We start from the raw sequence: 20,803 nt of genomic DNA, 5'->3' as shown, positions 1-20,803 counted from the left end.
AACTAGAACAGAACTAGAACAGAACTAGAACAGAACTAGAACAGAACTAGAACAGAACTAGAACAGAACTAGAACAGAACTAGAACTGAACTAGAACATAACAAGAACTGGTCTATGTTTGATCTAGATCATATTTTATCCATTTTTATTTGTTTTGTCGCAATTTTTATTGTGATGTTTTGCTTAAAATTTCTTAGAGAAAGTTTCCATTTATAAATTCTGTTTAAATCTTATTCCAAGTACCGAATAATTGTCTTACTTTCAAATGCTACGCATACATTGCACTCTTAAGCTTTAAAAATAAATTATTATTGCAAAAAAGAAAATTGAAGTCAATGTTTTTAAGCGAAACCAAAAAAAACAATGTTTAACCGAAGTTGATTAAACCTATAAATAAAACAAAATATAATAAAAAACGTTTATTCGTTTTTTTTTTTTTTGAAACAAGTTTAGAACTGTTTACAAAAAATCAATGTCATTTTAGAGCACAATGAGGTTTAAGTTGATTTATTATTTTTTTTTTTGCAGAATAAACAAAATTAAGAATTTTAAACACGTGAATATTTTTGAAAAAAAATATAAACAAAAAAAGAAACACAATAAATAAAATTAAATAAAAATGGTCAAGCTTGAATTGAATATCAATTATGGCCGTTAAAAATAAATCGTATTGTTGCGATTAAATGGTGAAAAAAATTAATAGCTTTTTGTGTTTAAAAAATTAACAAATTATATTTAATTGAATTAATTTTTATTAAACAATTTCTAGGTAATTAATTTTTTTTAATATGACAACCTCAAGCCCCCTTTAGAAATTTATATGGAATTGAAGGTTCTTCCCCATGCAAGAGGAAATTATTTAAAAGGAATTGTTTTCGAAATGATTTAATTAATTTTATATGAAATATATATTTTAACTTTTTATAAGCTTGTTTTACAATTTAATACAAAATTTTCATTCTACTTTCTTTTTAAAATAATCAACTTCACTTTTTTTTCAATTGATCTTTCATTTCAGATTTCTTTCTAAAAATTGATAAGATTGCCCTGCTACTGGTTTTTAAAACAATTTATATACTTTTTTATTTTAAAGATAATAAATAGTTTCTTATTAATTTATGATCGTCAGTTAAGGCGTGTGTTTTCTTTTCATTTAATCTTATCGATCGTTTAAATATTGTTAATATTTGAAGAGCTATTGTAAATATTGTCAATGAATGAGTTTTCAATATTCTTCAAATACTTTAAACATGAACTTGTTATTTCTGGAATTACAGCTTTGCGGAGTTTTGTCCCGAAAAAGGGAAACCTTCCAGTGTTTTTCCTCAAACTTTTAAAAGATCTTTTATCTAAAATATCAGAAGATTTATATATAACATGATCTCGAATCTTATCTAGATTCTAGAAACACTTTCTCTTCCTCTCAGCGCCATCTTAACAAGTATGGTTAAACGATCGGTATTATAAAAACTAAACAAGGTTTATAACATTAAAACCGGTATTGTCAGAGAAAGAGAGAGAGAGTTTTACTCTCTGATAGGTTTTCTTTGCTCTATTCTGACGATCGTTAGAAATCTGATCTGTTATGTCTAAATGTTTTATTTTGATCGATATCGATATGAACTACGATCTGTTAACTAGTTTCAGCTGATCGTGTGAACTGAGATCTATCAGATTTTGTTAATTTATTCTACTTAGAAGACAAAAGCATAACACTCTTCTAAGTTTTGATCACTAATTCTGAAAATGTAAGCTATTGTCTTCTTATTTTTGTTTACTAATTCTAAAGATATATGAACTACGATCTGTAAACTAGTTTCAACTGATCGTATGAACTGAGATCTATCAGATTTTGTTAATTTATTCTACTTAGAAGACAATAGCATAACTGTCTTCTAAGTTTTTATTACTAATTCCAAAAATATATGAATTACGATTTGTTAACTAGTTTCAGCTAATCGTATGAACTGAGGTGTTCATATTATTCTACTTAGAAGACAGTAGAATACGTTTTGATCACTTATTCTGAAGATATATGAACAACGATCTGTTAACTAATGATCACTGATGCTGATCATTGTTTAAATTACAATATTCCGGGTCTTGATCGTTTGTAGTCCGATCCATTATGTCTAGATGATTTATAATAATGATCTTTTTAACTACAATCTAATAGGATATGATCACTTATCGATCCATTAACTAATGATCATTTATACTGATCATTGTTTGAACTACAATCTACAAGGATTTATTGATCGTTTTTATTTCGATCAATCTACAAGCTCTTGCTGATCGTTTGTATTACGATCTGTCATGGCTTGATGATTTGTAGTGATCATATTTTTAAGTACAATCTGCAACTACGACTACGACCCGATAACTAAGGATCAAGCTACAAGGTCTAACTGATTGTTTGTAAACCGATCTGATCTTTTTAAGTACAATCTATCAGGACAATGATCAACCTTCAAAGATTTGCTTATAGTTTTTATTCCGATCGATAATTCTTATTGATTTGCTACAACATATTTAAAATAACTATCATATGAAGTACGATCTGTTAACTTATGATCAACTAGATCTTGCTGATCGTTTTTATTCCGATCGATCAAGTCTTGATGATTTATAGTGATGACCTTTTTAAGTAAAATCTACTATGATTTGATCACTGATAGTAATTAACCATTTTTGAACTACGATCAGTTAAATAATGATCAATTTACAAGGCCTTGTTAATCGTTTGTACTTTATACAATCTACTATGATATGATCTCTTAAAGTAACTATCTTTTGAACTACGATCTGTTAACTAATGATCAATCTACTAGATCTTGTTGTTCGATTGTATTCCAATTCCAAGTTACTGTCAACTGTTGATTATTTATTATGATGATCGCTTAAACAAAGAATATGACACATGTTGATTACTTTTTCACATCGATCTGTCATTTCTTTATCACTTATTCTAATGATCTTTTTAACAACAATCAATAATTCTAATAAAGATGGTTTGATGATCGAGTTTGAACTGAAATTTCTTAAGACTTGATCATTTATTGTTAAGATCCCTAAAACCAAAATTATCTTACATCTTGATCATTTTTTCTGATTGATCTTTCATCTCTTTATCATTAATTTTGATGATCGTTCCAACTTCTATCACAATAAGATCTTGATAACTTATTCAGGTGATCGTGTGAGCAAGACTTTTCATTTATTTTTTTGAAGATCGTCATGTCATGAAGATGATAGTTCGTTATGTCTTAATCTTTGATTTTAATAAGAGTTTGCACAACGATCTTTTATATTTTAATAAGTTTTTTCTGAAGATCATTTGATTTCCAAACTGGATCTGGGGTTCATTATTAATAAGAGTTTGATCTACGATGATCGTTTGAACTCTTATCTGTCTACTGATCTTTTAAACTATTAACTTTCATATATTGATCATTTCTTGTGATGATCGTTTAAAGTAGTATCTATTAGGTTTCTATAGTTTATTGTTGAGGTTGTCAAGTCTTTTTGATGAAAATTTAAACCATGTTCTGTTATATTTTTTACGGATTTGTTCCGAAGATCGTTTAAACTCCAAACTACCATATGATCATCATTTATTCTGATGATCGTTTGAACTTAAATAAGCCACGCAGTAATCATTTATTCCAACCTGATTAACTTTTTAGCCTTTTAAACTTTTAATTTCTCACGAGATCAGTTTTTTTCAATAGATCGTCAACTAGCAATAGTGATCAGTCCCACTGTCATTAAAAACAATAATAACAAAGTTATTATTTATTTGTTTTGTGAAAACTTATGCGGCAATTTTATATTAAAACTTTTGTTGTTCTTTTTATTATCAGCAATCTTTAAACAATTAAAATAAATTGTGTAGAGAGAAACTTTTTTTCGCAAATGCATCAGAAGTATATGAACTAATTTTTTTCTAAAAATCACAAACAATTTAATAAAATTAAGTAGAACAATTCAAGATACAATTTACTTTAAATCTAAAGAGTTTTAAAATTCATTCTAAACTGCATGCATTTGTTTTATAATTTTCACTTGTTTTTTAAATTCAATTAAATATCATTCGCAATATATAATTTATTCATTTTAATTAACACTTACGATCAGTCAGTCTAGAAAATTTTTAACAATTACAACAACACTGCGTTACTATGAATAAAGTGCGCCCACTGATCAACGCACAAAAACTGAACTTTTCTAAACAATCGATGTGTTATTTATACAAAATTACTAAAACTCATTCACATAAAACGATCGCACAATACAACAAATATCACTGGGAGAGTTATCTCCCCGTATGCTCTTAGCAGTAATGCTCTTTGCTTTTGATTCGTTTTTCTATTGAATTGTAAAAACAACCAGTTGATCTTGCTATCAATTGAAAATCTATTTAGAAAATATGAATTTGGGTTTTTTTTGAATCATAGATATCGGTAGAGTTCATGAGAGAAAGATTTCTTCCAATCGTTTGTTCTCTGTGCCTACCTGTTCGCTTTTTTTATTAAATTACTTTTTCTTGTTCTATTATTTGACATGTTGTAAATATTAATGGATAGATAAGTTTACTTTTACTGTGAACAGGTAAAAATCATGACAATTTAATCCTCAGGAAGAAAGTAATGAAACAATAAGGGTATTCACGTAATATTTTTCAATCTCCAAATCTCATTTAAAACTGAAAAATCAAAACATCACTAAATATACATCGTCTAGACTACAATATAGTCTAATCCATTTTCTGGCTAAACTAGAAGATCTAGGACCAAAAGGATGAAAATCTGAAAAATCAAGTTTTGTTAGGAAATAAGAGTGATCACAGATTTTCATCCTTTTCGCCCTTGCTCTTCTAGTTTAGCCAGAAAATGGACTTTTATGTTTTCACTCAAAAATCGAGTTTTGGTGGGAAATAAGAGTGATCACAGATTTTCATCCTTTTTGCCCTAGCTCTTCTGGTTTAGCCAGAAAATGGACTTCTATGTTTTCACTCAGAAATCGAGTTTTGGTTCTGGAGTTCTAGTTTAGCCAGAAAATGGACTTTTATGTTTTCACTCAAAAATCGAGCTTTGTTAGGAAATAAAGTGATCACAGATTTTCATCCTTTTGGTCCTAGCTCTTCTAGTTTAGCCAGAAAATGGACTTTTATGTTTTCATTCAAAAATCGAGCTTTGTTAGGAAATAAGAGTGATCACGCATTTTCATCCTTTTGGCCCTAGCTCTTCTGGTTTAGCCAGAAAATGGACTTTTATGTTTTCACTCAAAAATCGAGTTTTGGTGGGAAATAAGAGTGATCACAGATTTTCATCCTTTTGGCCATAGCTCTTCTGGTTTAACCAGAAAATGGACTTTTATGTTTTCACTCAAAAACCGAGTTTTGGTAGGAAATAATAATGATCACAGATTTTCATGATTTTGGCTGTAGCTCTTCTAGTTTAGCCAGAAAATGGACTTTTATGTTTTCACTCAAAAATCGAGCTTTGTTAGGAAATAAAGTGATCACAGATCTTCATCCCTTTTGGCTGTAGCTCTTCTGGTTTAGCCAGAAAATGGAGTTTTATGTTTTCACTCAAAAATCGAGTTCTGGTGGGAAATAAGAGTGATCACAGATTTTCATCCTTTTGGCTGTAGCTCTTCTAGTTTAGCCAGAAAATAGACTTTTATGTTTTCACTCAAAAGTCGAGTTTTGGTAGAAAATAATAGTGATCACAGATTTTCATCCTTTTGGTCCTAGCTCTTCTAGTTTAGCCAGAAAATGGACTTTTATGTTTTCATTCAAAAATCGAGCTTTGTTAGGAAATAAGAGTGATCACAGATTTTCATCCTTTTGACCCTAGCTCTTCTGGTTTAGCCAGAAAATGGACTTTTACGTTTTCACTCAACAATCGAGTTTTGGTGGGAAATAAGAGTGATCACAGATTTTCATCCTTTTGACACTAGCTCTTCTAGTTTAGGCAGAAAAGGACTTTTATGTTTTCACTCAAAAATCGAATTTTTGTGGAAAATAAGAGTGATCACAGATTTTCATCCTGTTCGCTCTTCTAGAAAATGAACTTTTATGTTTTCACTCAACAATCGAGTTTTGGTGGGAAATAATAGTGATCACAGATTTTCATTCTTTTGGCTGTAGCTCTTCTAGTTTAGCCAGAAAATGGACTTTTATGTTTTCACTCAAAAATCGAGCTTTGTTAGGAAATGAAAGTGATCACAGATTTTCATCCTTTTGGCTGTAGCTCTTCTAGTTTAGCCAGAAAATGGACTTTTATGTTTTCACTCAAAAATCGAATTTTGGTGGGAAATAAGAGTGATCACAGATTTTCATCCTTTTGGCCCTAGCTCTTCTGGTTTATCCAGAAAATGGACTTTTATGTTTTCACTCTAAAACCGAGTTTTGATGGGAGATAAGAGTGATCACAGATTTTCATCCTTTTGGCCCTAGCTCTTCTGGTTTTGCCAGAAAATGGACTTTTATGTTTTCACTCAACAATCGAGTTTTGGTGGGAAATAAGAGTGATCACAGATTTTCATCCTTTTGACCCTAGCTCTTCTGGTTTAGCCAGAAAATGGACTTTTACGTTTTCACTCAACAATCGAGTTTTGGTGGGATATAAGAGTGATCACAGATTTTCATCCTTTTGACCCTAGCTCTTCTAAAATAGCCAGAAAATGGACTTTTATGTGTTCACCCAAAAATGGAGTTATGGTGGGAAATAAGAGTGATCACAGATTTTCATCCTTTTCGCTGTTGCTCTTCTAGTTTAGCCAGAAAATGGACGTTTATGTTTTCACTCAAAAATCGAGTTTTGGTAGAAAAAAAGAGTGATCACAGATTTTCATCCTTTTGGTCCTAGCTCTTCTGGTTTAGCCAGAAAATGGACTTTTATGTTTTCACTCAAAAATCGAGTTTTGGTGGGAAATAAGGGTGATCACAGATTTTCATCCTTTTGACCCTAGCTCTTCTGGTTTAGCCAGAAAAAGGACTTTTATGTTTTCACTGAAAAATCGAGTTTTGGTGGGAAATAAGAGTGATCACAGATTTTTATCCTTTTGGCCCTAGCTCTTCTAGTTTAGCCAGAAAATGGACTTTTATGTTTTCACTTAAAAATCGAGTTTTGGTGGGAAATAAGTGTGATCACAGATTTTTATCCTTTTGGCTGTAGCTCTTCTGGTTTAGCCAGAAAATGGACTTTTATGTTTTCACTTAAAAACCGAGTTTTGGTGGGAAATAAGAGTGATCACAAATTTTTATCCTTTTGGCTGTAGCGCTTCTAGTTTAGCCAGAAAATGTACTTTTATGTTTTCACTCAAAAATCGAGTTTTGGTGGGAAATAAGAGTGATCACAGATTTTCATCCTTTTGGCTGTAGCTCTTCTAGTTTAGCCAGAAAATGGACTTTTATGTTTTTACTCAAGAATCGAGCTTTGTTAGGAAATGAGAGTGATCACAGATTTTCATCCTTTTGGCTGTAGCTCCTCTGGTTTAGCCAGAAAATGGACTATTATGTTTTAACTAAAAAATCGAGTTTTGGTGACAAATAAGAGTGATCACAGATTTTCATTCTTCTAGCTGTAGCTCTTCTAGTTTAGCCAGAAAGTGAACTTTTATGTTTTCACTCAAAAATCGAGTTTTGGTGGGAAATAAGAGTGATCACAGATTTTCATCCTTTTGGCCTTAGCTCTTCTGGTTTAGCCAGAAAATAGACTTTTATGTTTTAACTAAAAAATCGAGTTTTGGTGGGAAATAAGAGTGATCACAGATTTTCATCCTTTTGGCTGTAGCTCTTCTGGTTTAGCCAGAAAATAGACTTTTATGTTTTCACTCAAAAATCGAGTTTTGGTGGGAAATAAGAGTGATCACAGATTTTCATCCTTTTGGCCTTAGCTCTTCTGGTTTAGCCAGAAAATATACTTTTATGTTTTAACTAAAAAAATCGAGCTTTGTTAGGAAATGAGAGTGATCACAGATTTTCATCCTTTTGGCCCTAGCTCTTCGATATAGTTTATTTAATTAAAATAAGTCTTAAATTTTTTTAAATTATTTATTTTAATACTGCTTTCTTAACAACTTTAATAAGATATCTAAATACTTTAGAGAGATGTTTAAATAAATAAGGAAATTATGCTGAAACACATTCTGCAAAAGATAATAAAAGCAAAATTAGTTTTTATGTCTTCAAAAATGATGAAAAGCAAATAAAACTTACTATCCGATTTGGTCCAACCAATATGAACATTGTTCTTCTTGTTCTCGGCTTCCAACCAAACACGCAAAGGTTCGAAATATTCAGCAATAGCCTTGCCAGTCATAGTACGTTCACCATTGAAAGCTTCTAATGCATCGGGCCAGGGTTTAGAGGCACCCATGGACAACATTTTTCTATATTAAATGAAAATAAATGTTAACAATTTGTTAGTCGAATAGAATTTTTTCACTTACTCCATAGCTTCACCAGCAGCCAAACTACCATAGATATCACAGTTATCCAAAGGCAACTCAGGGTTGGTAGGATCATATTGACCGGCCTTAATACAAGCAGACTTATAGAATTGGAATTGAATGATGAAGGAGACCAAATATCTCAAATATTCAACATCAGCAGAAACGTGGTATTTGGCAGGAGCATCGAAATCTGTTTCGTTACGTACTACTGGAGGTTCAATGCCAGAGTATTCTTCACGCAATTTCCAGAAGGCACAATTCCATTCGGACTTATCAACTTGACCGCGGAACAAAGCCCAACGATATTTATCCATGGTGAAGGCGAAAGGCAAGAAGGCGATCTTATCCAAGGCCTAGTATAAAGGAACTATTAAGAAATGTTTCGGATCAATAAAGTCCCAAATACTTACAGTCAAGAACAATTGATTGATGCGAGCTTCATCATCACGCACGTAGTTCTTCAACAAACCAACACGTTCCAAATGTTTGGGTGTAGAGACAGACAAAGACAAAACATCACCAACAGCTTCATGGAAACCAGGATTGGCACCAGTACGATAGACGAAAGGTTGATGTTGGTATTGCAAGTAATATTGAATGTGACCCAATTCATGGTGGACGGTAAAGAATTGATCTTGAGTAACGCGAGTACATTGTTTAATGCGCACATCATCGGTGACAAAGAAATCCCAAGCGGAAGCGTGGCAAACCAAATCACGGCCATCGGTGGGTTTCTCCAAGATACTCTTATCCCAGAAGGTTCTAAAAATATCCGTAAATTGTAAAACTTTTAAGATCCTACAAAAATTTCCTTTAAACTTACTGTGGCAATTTCTTCAAACCCATGGAGGTAAAGAAATCATCACCCATTTGGAACATTTTCAAGGGGGTATAACCTTGTTTAACCATTTCATCGCTAACATCAACTAAAGGTTTTTCGGGGAATGGTGAAACAATTTCGGCAATATTACCCCATGTTTGAGCCCACATATTACCCAGCAAATGCATGGGAATGGGACCAGTTTCAGAAACAACATCATCACCATAGTATTGACGCAAACGATAGCGAACATAACCATGAACTTGATGATACAAGGGTTTAATATCTTCGAAAATATCTTCCAATTGTTGTTCAAAATTGGGATCTTCATATGCAGACAACCACATTTCAGCACCGGAGTTGTAGCCTGCCAAAAAAACGGGAAAAAAGGGATAATGTTTTATAAAGAAACTTTTTTAAAAAAGATCAGTAAGTCTTGGATATTGGAACTGTTCCTACTTACCATTCAATTTAGCAGCCTTGGTGTTCAATTCAATGTATTTCTCGAAATTTTTACGCGTGGGAGCACCAGCCTTATCATAGAACTCACGCCAGTAGTATTTCAATTCCTCAGGATCACGGCTCTTGACAATAACCTCTTCAATTTCAGGATCCAAAGACAAATCACACTTGGTATTGTTTTTATAATCACAAACGCGTACCTTGGCGAAGTTCGATTCCATTGCAGACAAAGTACTCAAAAGTTCATCATAATCTTGCTCGGATAGAGCAGCATAACCTAAAGTGGATAATTTTTTGAATTGACGTCTCAAATCTTCCGATTGGTAGGTGCGCCAATTGAACTTTTTAATATCAACAGAAACTTCCTTCATATATTTGGCAACCTCGGCGGAAACTTCATTCTTAATGCGTTCATTTTCATCGGTTATATTCGAACCATAAGCCCAAGAGGCTTCAGTCTTCCAGTTGGTACGTTTGGCAATTTCAGCATTAAGGTTCTTCAAGTATTCAGCAGCGGTGATTTCCTCTTTGACGGCACAGTGGCAGAGCTAAAGGGTATAGAGAATGTAAATGAGTATAAAGGAAGGCAAGTAATATGGGGAAGAAACTTACCGCCAAACTGGCCATTAGGGTAACAACTAACAATTTCATATTGTTGATGCTAAAGACTCTGTAAAGCAAATTATTTAGAGATTTTTTTTAAATCAATAGGAAATTATAGAATAATTTAGAATATTGTCTATCTGCTTTAATATATTGCCCTAAAATTGATTAAATTTCCAATCTACTTTCTATTTGAAACAATCGACTTCATATATTTCTTTAATTGACCATTCATTAAGATTTCTTTTAAAATTTGATAAGATAAACTGCTACTTTTTTAATTTAAAGATAATTAATAGTTACTTATAAAATCGGGAGCTAGGGCGTGTGTTAACATTCTGCTCAATCTTATCAATCATTGAAAGTATCATAAATCTTTAGAAAGGTATTGTAAATATTATTAATGAATGAGTTTCTTTCTCTAGAAGACCTAGATATTTCGGAATTTGGTATCCCCTTCCTAAGTCCCCTGACTTTTGAAACGAAATTTTAAAAAGAAATTTAGAATATATTGAAAATCTCAAACATCGCAACTTCCTTTTGCTTTGTACTCTTTCTCTTCATTTCATCTCAAAATTTAAGCAAACAAAACTTTCATCAATTATTTCAAAGATCACTTTAAGTTCATAATTTAAATATTTTCACTTATTTTCTTTTTCAAAACCAACACTTACAGTTCCAAGTCTTAAAAGTTTTAAGCTAAAAAAAACACACCGTTATATTCCGAAAAAAAGTGCGTCCACCCACCGATCAACTCACACTAACTGGTTGCCTCTAAGCAATTGATGCGTTATTTATACCAATACTACAACTTAATCACAAAACGATCGCACACATTTTCCTAAAAACAAATGCAAAAACTTATTATCACATAAAAGAGTAACTTATCTGAAATTAAAAGTTCAGTTTTTTTTTTGCTCTTTTTAATGCTCTCTGATAATATTAATTTATTATTTGAAAAAGATCGTAGATATTGTTAGAGCGTAATATTGGATTTATTGGAATTGAGATAAAGAGAGCGCCAGGTAATAAATAATTTTAGTGAATACTTTAGATTTGCTTGTGTTTTAGAAAAAATTTTGTAAAACGAGTATTAGAATAGATAGGTTTTTTTATATTGAGCTTTAAGATTTAACAGGTAATATTGTACTACGCAGGAAGAGTGAAATGAAATGTTATGGGTATTCACATGGACACTCCACACAAACTGCAAACTCAATAGCAATGCTGACTGAAAAAGGATCGGAACTAAGACAGGACTACAACAGAACTAGAGCAGAACTAATACAGAACTAAAACAGAACTAGAACAGAACTAGAACAGAACTAGAACAGAACTAGAACAGAACTAAAACAGAACTAGAACAGAACTAGAACAGAACTAGAACAGAACTAGAACAGAACTAGAACAGAACTAGAACAGAACTAGAACAGAACTAGAACAGAACTAGAACAGAACTAGAACAGAACTAGAACAGAACTAGAACAGAACTAGAACAGAACTAGAAAAGAACTAGAACAGAACTAGAACAGAACTAGAAAAGAACTAGAACAGAACTAGAACAGAATTAGAACAGAACTAGAACAGAACTAGAACAGAACTAGAACAGAACTAGAACAGAACTAGAACAGAACTAGAACAGAACAGAACTAGAACAGAACTAGAACAGAACTAGAACAGAACTAGAACAGAACTAGAACAGAACTAGAACAGAACTAGAACAGAACTAGAACAGAACTAGAACAGAACTAGAACAGAACTAGAACAGAACTAGAACAGAACTAGAACTAGAACAGAACTAGAACAGAACTAGAACAGAACTAGAACAGAACTAGAACAGAACGAGAACAGAACGAGAACAGAACTAGAACAAAACTAGAACAAAACTAGAACAGAACTAGAACAGAACTAGAACAGAACTAGAACAGAACTAGAACAGAACTAGAACTGGAACAGAACTAGAACAGAACTGATCTAGAACTGAAGTAGAACCGAATTAGAACTGAATTAGAACTAAACTAGAACTGAACTAGAACTGAACTGGAACTAAACAAGAACTGAACTAGATCAGTGTCAAACTTATCCCAAACTTATGCCCCCTATCAGCACCAAGTGTTATTACATGCGAAGTAATGTATTCCCAGTCTGACCTACAGAAACCGATATTATATTAATCTACTTAAGTGTGGTTATTAAGATTCTCAAAATAATTATTCTTAACAACTTTTTTATAATTCTTTTTATTTTAATACTGTTTTTTAATTACAAAAATATATTTATATATTAAGTGCTTAATAAAATGTTTAAATAGTTTGGAAATTTACACCACCTCATGCTAAAAATTATGCTGAAACGCATTCTGTAAAAAAAAACACAAAAACCAAATTAGTTTCTATCTCAACAAAAATTACCAAAAGCTAATAAAACTTACTATCCGATTTGGTCCAACCAATATGAACATTGTTCTTCTTATTCTCAGCTTCCAACCAAACACGCAAAGGTTCGAAATATTCAGCAATAGCCTTGCCAGTCATAGTGCGTTCACCATTGAAAGCTTCCAGTGCATCGGGCCAGGGTTTGGAGGCACCCATGGACAACATTCTCCTAGTGATTTAGTAAGAAATTTGAATTTGTATCTTTCCAATTTTATAACGTCTATATTCGTTAACTTACTCCAAAGCTTCACCAGCAGCCAAACTGCCATAAATATCACAATTATCCAAAGGCAACTCAGGGTTGGTGGGATCATATTGACCGGCCTTAATGCAAGCAGACTTATAGAATTGGAATTGAATGATGAACGAGACCAAATATCTCAAATATTCAATATCAGCAGAGACGTGGTATTTAGCAGGAGCATCGAAATCTGTTTCATTACGTACTACTGGAGGTTCAATACCAGAGTATTCTTCACGCAATTTCCAGAAAGCACAATTCCACTCTGACTTATCAACTTCGCCGCGGAACAAAGCCCAACGATATTTATCCATAGTGAAGGCAAATGGCAAGAAGACAATCTTATCCAAGGCCTAGTACAAAGGAACTATTAAGAAATGTTTCGGATCAATAAAACCTCAAATACTTACAGTCAAGAACAATTGATTAATGCGAGCTTCATCATCACGCACGTAGTTCTTTAGCAAACCAACACGTTCCAAATGTTTGGGCGTAGAGACGGACAAAGACAAAACATCACCAACAGCTTCATGGAAACCGGGATTGGCACCAGCACGGTAGACGAAAGGTTGATGTTGGTATTGCAAGTAATATTGAATGTGACCCAATTCATGGTGAACGGTAAAGAATTGACTTTGAGTAACGCGAGTACACTGCTTTATGCGCACATCGTCGACCAAGAAAAAGTCCCAGGCGGAAGCGTGGCAAACTAAATCACGACCATCGGTGGGTTTTTCCAAGATACTCTTATCCCAGAAGGTTCTAAAAATATTCGTAAATTGTAACACTTTCAAGATCCTAGATAAGTTTCCCTTAAACTTACTGTGGCAATTTCTTTAAACCCATAGAGGTAAAGAAATCATCACCCATTTGGAACATTTTCAGGGGAGTATAACCTTGTTTAACCATTTCATCGCTAACATCAACTAAAGGTTTTTCGGGGAATGGTGAAACAATATCGGCAATATTACCCCACTTTTGAGCCCACATATTACCGAGCAAATGCATGGGAATGGGACCAGTTTCAGAAACAACATCATCACCATAGTGTTGACGCAAACGATAGCGAACATAACCATGAACTTGATGGTACAAAGGTTTAATATCTTCGAAAATATCTTCCAATTGTTGTTCAAAGGTAGAGTCTTCATATTCTGCCAACCACATTTCAGCGCCGGATTTATGTCCTAGAAAAGAAACCGAAGATGTTTCAAGTATTGTTAAGTGATTTCAAGTTTCAGAAACTTTAATGAATAGTTTGAATGTTTTTTAATAAATTGGGCTTTCTTGAGAAGTTTAAACCTCTTTCAGATAAAATTTTCTCACTTACCATTCAATTTAGCTGCCTTAGTGTTCAATTCAATATATTTCTCGAAATTTTTACGTGTAGGAGCACCAGCCTTATCATAGAACTCACGCCAATAGTATTTCAATTTCTCAGGATCACGACTCTTACTAATAACCATTTCGATTTCTGGATCCAAAGACAAATCACACTTGGTCTTATCCTCATAATCGCAAACGCGTACCTTGGCAAAGTTCGATTCCATCGCAGACAAAGTACTCAAAAGTTCAGCATAATCTTGCTCGGATAGAGCTGCATAACCTAAAGTGGATAATTTTTTGAATTGACGTCTCAAATCATCCGATTGGTAGGTGCGCCAATTGAACTTTTGAATATCCAAAGAAACTTCTTTCATGAATTTAGCCACCTCAGCAGAAACTTCATTTTTAATGCGTTCATTTTCATCGGTTATATTCGAACCATAGGCCCATGAGGCCTCAGTCTCTAGATTGGTGCGTTTGGCTATTTCAGCATTAAGGTTCTTCAAGTATTCAGCGGCGGTGATTTCCTCTTTGACGGCACAGTGGCAGAGCTAAAAGAGAAATCACTGTTAAATCGAAAAGTAGTCTATAAGGAGTACGAAAACTTACCGCCAAACTGGCCATTAGGGTAACAACTAACAATTTCATGTTGTTGATGTAAAAACACTCTAAATAAGCAAATAATTTGGAAAAAATTTGTATTAATTCTATGTCAGTTTTGAAGGTTTTGCGTTTAATTAAATCCGTTTAATTACTTAATCTAGATCAGTTCCGATATCATAAAGTTTAATTAAATATAAGCGGAATATTTTAAGAGCGTGGGAATTTCCTTATAATACTTATCAGATTTACATTCAAAAATCCGATTAAAACAATCTATTAGGCAGCATACGATCGAACTATGTCGTACATAAATTGATAAGATTACCCGGTTATGGGTGTAAACTATATATTTTCTTTTTTGCAATTTAATGATAATAAATAGTTCTTTGAAATATCATAAATCTTTAGTAAGATATTGTAAATATTTCGAATGAATGAGTTTAAAGTTTGTTTCTCAAAAAGAACCTGATAATTCTGGAATAACAGTTCAAAAACTATGTATGCTTTTGGCGATAAGTGGGCCAGTATGTTATTTCAGAAAGTACAATTAATCGCAATTTTGATAAGGAAAATTTAATATATGACATGATCTTGACTTTATAATTGAACTAAACCCGTTTGAAAGCACCATAAAAACCTGAGACAAGAAATAAGAATCGATACGTTTAATCGATCTTTAGCTTGTTTTGAAATTTAATGAAATCCGACCTGATCTTGACCTAGAAAATGTTAACAGTTCATATTTTATTTAAGTTTAAACGATCATCACAATTATAACTGGTTATTCTGTTTGGATACGGATTGTATTCTGGTACCAAATAAAGATCATGTATATTGAAAAAGATCGTTGTTTGTCGGTCCAAATACTTCTCTTTAAGGAATTAAAAGTAAGTTTATTAAATTGCATCAAAGATTTATTCAGACAAACAGAATGTTTTAAGATCTATTTATTAAAAAAAAGCAAATCTCAAATACGCCGATCACTTACTAACCGGACACTATGATCGAACATACACTTGCAATCTGATTTTCTAAAATTATAAATAAAATATGAAACTTTTCGTAATTTGCCATTTATTTATTTATTATTTTATTGCAATTTAAATAAATGTTCTATTTTTCACAAAATCAAAAAAAATTAAAATGTAATTAGCTCAAGAACGGTTAAAGACATCAGTAAACACTATACGTTTTTTCACTTAAATAAATTAATTAAAATTTCGTTCACAAAAACATTTAACTTATTTTTTTATTTTTTGCAGTGTACACTTAATAAGGTAGCCTCGTCCGCACAGCTGATCATCAGCTTTTACAATCTTATCTGTCAAAATTCCTGTTTGTTTACATAGAAAAAAAATCGCAAAAGGTGTAAAAATTTTAAAAAGTGAAGAAAATTATGGTTTTAAAGGAGTTTTCTAGGTCAATCGTGATTAAATGTCTTTGTTATCCTTCTCTCTTGATAAAAAAAAGAAAATCTTTAGCTCCGGCATACGTTCCAAATCAGTTTCAACTATTTTTAACACGACCAATCACTTTTCACAAAAAACACGTTTAATTCGGAAAATTGGTCTTCCCAATAGATATAGTTATGATTTTCAGACATTCCACCTTTAATTAATATAATATATTAATATTAATAGTTAAAAATTTAAATAATTGCTAAAAACTCATATTTTTATTGTGTTTATTTGTTGCTTTTTCATTCTACACACACAGATTTTTTTGACAGATGGGATTATTCTACAATAACAAATCGCCTGTTGTTTTTGTATTGTTGTATTTGTTGTAGCGACGAGGCTACCTTATTAAGTGTACACTGATTTTTTGTTTATTATTTTATTCAACTAAAAACAACTTACAGTCACTAATGCGCTCAACGATCAACGCACTAAAACTTAGTTATTTCAAACAATTGTTGTGTTATTTATACTAAATACTAAACGCAAGCATACAAAAACGATCGCACACTTCCTAAAAAAAACAACAACGATGCAAAAATATCATATAGTCTCTGGTTTTTTATCAATTTATAAAAACAACAAGTACTTCTCATTATCAATTGAAAAATTCATAAAAAAATATATAATTTATAAATTTTAAAAGATCACTAACATTAATAAGGTTTCAAAATGACAGAGAGTAAGAGAGAGATGGCTAACACTAATTTGGGTTTAGAGAGAGGGCGAAATAATACTTATCGCGAATTTTTTTCTTGTTTTGCTCTCATATCTATAGTCTAGTCCACAGTCTAGTCCATAGTCTAGTCTATAGTCTAGTCTATAGTCTTGTCTATAGTATAATCTATAGTCTAGTCTATAGTCTAGTCTTTAGTCTAGTCTATAGTCTAGTCTATAGTCTAGTCTTTAGTCTAGTCTATAGTCTAGTCTATAGTCTAGTCTATAGTCTAGTCTATAGTCTAGTCTATAGTCTAGTCTATAGTCTAGTCTATAGTCTAGTCTAGTCTAGTCTATAGTCTAGTCTAGTCTAGTCTATATTCTAGTCTATTGTCTAGTCTATAGTCTAGTCTATAGTCTAGTCTATAGTCTAGTCTATAGTCTAGTCTATAGTCTAGTCTATAGTCTAGTCTATAGTCTAGTCTATAGTCTAGTCTATAGTCTAGTCTATAGTCTAGTCTATAGTCTAGTCTATAGTCTAGTCTATAGTCTAGTCTATAGTCTAGTCTATAGTCTAGTCTATAGTCTAGTCTATAGTCTAGTCTATAGTCTAGTCTATAGTCTAGTCTAGTCTAGTCTTTCAGTTCTAGTTCAGTTCTAGTGCAGTTCTAGTTCAGTTCTAGTTCAGTTCTAGTTCAGTTCTAGTTCAGTTCTAGTTCAGTTCTTGTTCAGTTCTAGTTCAGTTCTGTTCTAGTTCTGTTCTAGTTCTATTCTAGTTCTCTTATAGTTTTGTTCTGTTCTAATTTAATTCTTTCAACTCACTATTCAATTTCGCTGCCTTTCTACTCAGTTCCACATATTTAGCAAAATTCTCTTTCATCGGTGTTCCCGCCTTATCATGCCACTCCTTCCAGTAGTGAGACAATTCTTTAGGATCACGACTATTCGACAAACGTTCCTGTATATGAGGTTCCAAAGCTAAAGTGCAATCTGTCGCATTGGTATAAGAACAAACTTTAGTGCTGGCATAATTCGATTGCATGCTACTAATGGCATTTTGTAAAGTTAAGAAATCATCTTCCGGCAAGATATCATAACCAGGATCAGCTAAAATTTTCGCTTGACGCTGTAGATTGGTATTTTTTAATTGATCATAGCCTAAATTACGTATAGCTTCAGATAATTTTTTAGTTTCTTTAGCATTCTTCGCTGATATAGCGATCATTTCCAGACGATTGTGTTCCGTAACATTTGTATTGTATTCGTAGGCTAAGAGATATTCGGCTCTCTTACGTTGTCTTAATAATTCATTTTGTTGTTGAAAGAAAGCTTTGGGTTGATTGGCATCACAGGTGTCATCACAGTTTTGCGGCAGGGCAGCGAGACAAAGCTGGTGTTTTAAACAATGAGTGCAAATTTTAAAATATTTCTGAATATATAAATATGTTTGTTAATTGTACCTGTAAACAGATTAGTGTAGTGACCTGTAGTATGAGTTTAAATTTCATCCTCATCTTAGCTCCGATCCAACCAACTTTTCATATGTCTTGTTAAGAACTAAACGTTGTGCTGCAAAAATATCGCTTTAAAACATATTTAGTTTTAATTAAGCTTCGTGTTATCTGCTCGTTTTGTATAGATTTTTTTTGTTTGCTAAAATGATCACTTTCGTTATCAGTTGTTTGATGATTAATCGAAATAAAACGATTAGTTAAGTGCACTTTTGTATAATCTAATTTGTTTACTAGGTTTTATAATATGTTTACTAGGCATTTTTTAGGCAATTACATCATTTTAATATTATTTATCCTTATTTACTTCTATCTAGGGTTCTATAGTTGAAACGAAAAGTCGACTTTTCGACTTTTTGCATTTAGTTAAAAGTCGACTTTTTGACTTTTTGCATTTAGTTAAAAGTCGACTTTTCGTATTTAGTTAAAAGTCGACTTTTTGCATTTAGTTAAAAGTCGACTTTTCGCCTTTTTGCATTTTATGAAAAGTCGACTTTTCAACTTTTCGACTTTTTGCATTTAATTAAAAGTCAACTTTTTGACTTTTTCCGACTTTTCAACTTTTTTTGACTTTTCGATTTTTTCCGACTTTTTGACTTTTTTCGACTTTTTGCATTTTATGAAAAGTAGACTTTTCGACTTTTGCATTTTATGAAAAGTCGACTTTTCAACTTTTCGACATTTTGCATTTAATTAAAAGTCGACTTTTCGACTTTTTCCGACTTTTCGACTTTTCGACTTTTTTTGACTTTTCGATTTTTTCCGACTTTTTGACTTTTTTCGACTTTTTGCATTTTATGAAAAGTAGACTTTTCGACTTTTGCACTTTATGAAAAGTCGACTTTTCAACTTTTCGACTTTTTGCATTTAATTAAAAGTCAACTTTTCGACTTTTTCCGACTTTTCGACTTTTTTTGACTTTTCGATTTTTTCCGACATTTTGACTTTTTTCGACTTTTCGAATATTTTCGACTTTTCGAATATTTTCGACTTTTCGACTATTTCTGACTTTTCGACTCTTTCCGGCTTTTCGACTTTTATTTACAAGGTCTACTTTTCGACTTTTTTCATAGACAATAGTCGAGTTATCGACTTTTTTGGAAGAAAATAGTCGACTTCGACTTTTTTCGACAAAAAGTCGATTGTTCGATTATTCGAAAGTTGATTTATAGAACCCTACATCTATCAGTTTAATAATTTCAATATTTTAATATGTGTCGATATAACAGTTATTATAAGATAATGTCGTGACTGCTTAACACAGAGGTGACATCTGCTGGTCAGTAGCAATTTGATATTTAGTAAATACTTAGAGATTTTACTAAATTTCCAATTGGACATGATAATACATTAAATAGACTGTAGTTTAGTTTATTGTCTAGAATATAGTCTAGTCTATTGTTTAGTCTATAGTTTAATTTAGTCCATTTTCTTGTCTATAGTCTAGCCTTTGTTTTCATTAACTTTACCTCTCAGTTTTATTTGATAAACAACACTGTTGTTACATTTCTCCTTTCATCCGTTTCCTTAAACATCTCTGTTTTTCCTACATTGTCACATAAGTCGAATATTAACAACTCTGTTCTAGTTTAACTGTCAAATTAGTTCGCGGTTTTTTCTCGTTTTCTTAAAGTTTGCATAAAAAGTGAAGCTCTTCTTTTAATAATAAAAAAATGTATAATTAAGTGTTTTTACAAAAGAAAATAATGAAAATTTATGAAAATCAAAAGGTTTATAAGAAAGTGAATGTGTTAGTTAAAGAGAAAATGTTAAAATAAAGTGTGAAAATCATTAGTAATGTAAGCTTTCTTAAGAAAGCGTTTGCCTTAAGTTTTTGGCAAGTTTAAAGTTATTAAAAAGAATAAAATAAGTAAAAATATAAATAAAATTGATCAGAAAAGTATCAATTAAAGGCCTGTTATTATTTGAGAAAAGTGTAAAGTGAAAAATAAATAAATTTGATAAAAATTTTGCTTATAAGCCTTAAGTTAACCGGCAATGGCCGGAGGTGTCTCAAAAATATGTGGCTTTAGGGAAGTGCTTCGCTAAATTTCGGCCGGAATTATGTATTCGTGTTCTTAATTCGTTAAATGAGTAAAATTAAAAGGCGGAATTAGTTAGCAGTTGATTTTGTGTCAATTTCTTCATATAAAGTGCAAAATATAAGAATTGAAAGATTTGTTGAAAAATTTCTCCGGAGATTTTTAACTTAGGTAAATTTGAAT

General features: G+C 32.0%; 2 protein-coding genes across 3 annotated transcripts; both read right to left on the bottom strand.

Moving 5' to 3' along the window:
* Nucleotides 1-8,065: 8,065 nt before the first annotated feature.
* Nucleotides 8,066-11,141, bottom strand: LOC111677497 (angiotensin-converting enzyme-like). Of its 2 annotated transcripts, none has more exons than XM_023438634.2 (8): nt 11,023-11,141; nt 10,358-10,415; nt 9,747-10,293; nt 9,287-9,650; nt 8,874-9,225; nt 8,461-8,816; nt 8,228-8,400; nt 8,066-8,157 (listed from the first exon to the last, which is right to left on the bottom strand). In XM_023438634.2, exons 2-8 carry the CDS (start codon nt 10,394-10,396, stop codon nt 8,141-8,143), a joined length of 1,848 nt encoding a protein of 615 aa, XP_023294402.2. In that variant the 5' UTR covers nt 10,397-10,415; nt 11,023-11,141; the 3' UTR covers nt 8,066-8,140. The 2 variants fall into 2 exon arrangements, with proteins under 2 accessions (XP_023294402.2, XP_023294403.2); XM_023438635.2 differs by having other exon boundaries at nt 10,358-10,423; nt 11,023-11,094.
* Nucleotides 11,142-12,591: 1,450 nt separating this feature from the next.
* Nucleotides 12,592-16,881, bottom strand: LOC111677527 (angiotensin-converting enzyme-like). Its single transcript, XM_023438665.2, has 8 exons — nt 16,813-16,881; nt 14,960-15,018; nt 14,355-14,901; nt 13,848-14,211; nt 13,435-13,786; nt 13,022-13,377; nt 12,780-12,952; nt 12,592-12,707 (listed from the first exon to the last, which is right to left on the bottom strand). Exons 2-8 carry the CDS (start codon nt 14,996-14,998, stop codon nt 12,691-12,693), a joined length of 1,848 nt encoding a protein of 615 aa, XP_023294433.2. The 5' UTR covers nt 14,999-15,018; nt 16,813-16,881; the 3' UTR covers nt 12,592-12,690.
* Between the last annotated feature and the right edge of the window lie 3,922 nt (nt 16,882-20,803).

Source organism: Lucilia cuprina, chromosome 2 (assembly GCF_022045245.1).
Source record: "Lucilia cuprina isolate Lc7/37 chromosome 2, ASM2204524v1, whole genome shotgun sequence".
Taxonomy (NCBI): Eukaryota; Metazoa; Arthropoda; class Insecta; order Diptera; family Calliphoridae; genus Lucilia; species Lucilia cuprina.
This window is presented reverse-complemented; position numbering and strand designations above follow the sequence as displayed.

Coding starts and splice junctions, on each gene's coding strand:
- LOC111677497 (XM_023438634.2), bottom strand. CDS start 10,396: ATGAAATTGTTAGTTGTTACCCTAATGGCCAGTTTGGCG. Junction 10,294..10,357: donor CCCTAATGGCCAGTTTGGCG/GTAAGTTTCTTC, acceptor TATACCCTTTAG/CTCTGCCACTGTGCCGTCAA. Junction 9,226..9,286: donor GGTTTGAAGAAATTGCCACA/GTAAGTTTAAAG, acceptor GGATATTTTTAG/AACCTTCTGGGATAAGAGTA.
- LOC111677527 (XM_023438665.2), bottom strand. CDS start 14,998: ATGAAATTGTTAGTTGTTACCCTAATGGCCAGTTTGGCG. Junction 13,787..13,847: donor GGTTTAAAGAAATTGCCACA/GTAAGTTTAAGG, acceptor GAATATTTTTAG/AACCTTCTGGGATAAGAGTA. Junction 13,378..13,434: donor TTAATCAATTGTTCTTGACT/GTAAGTATTTGA, acceptor CCTTTGTACTAG/GCCTTGGATAAGATTGTCTT.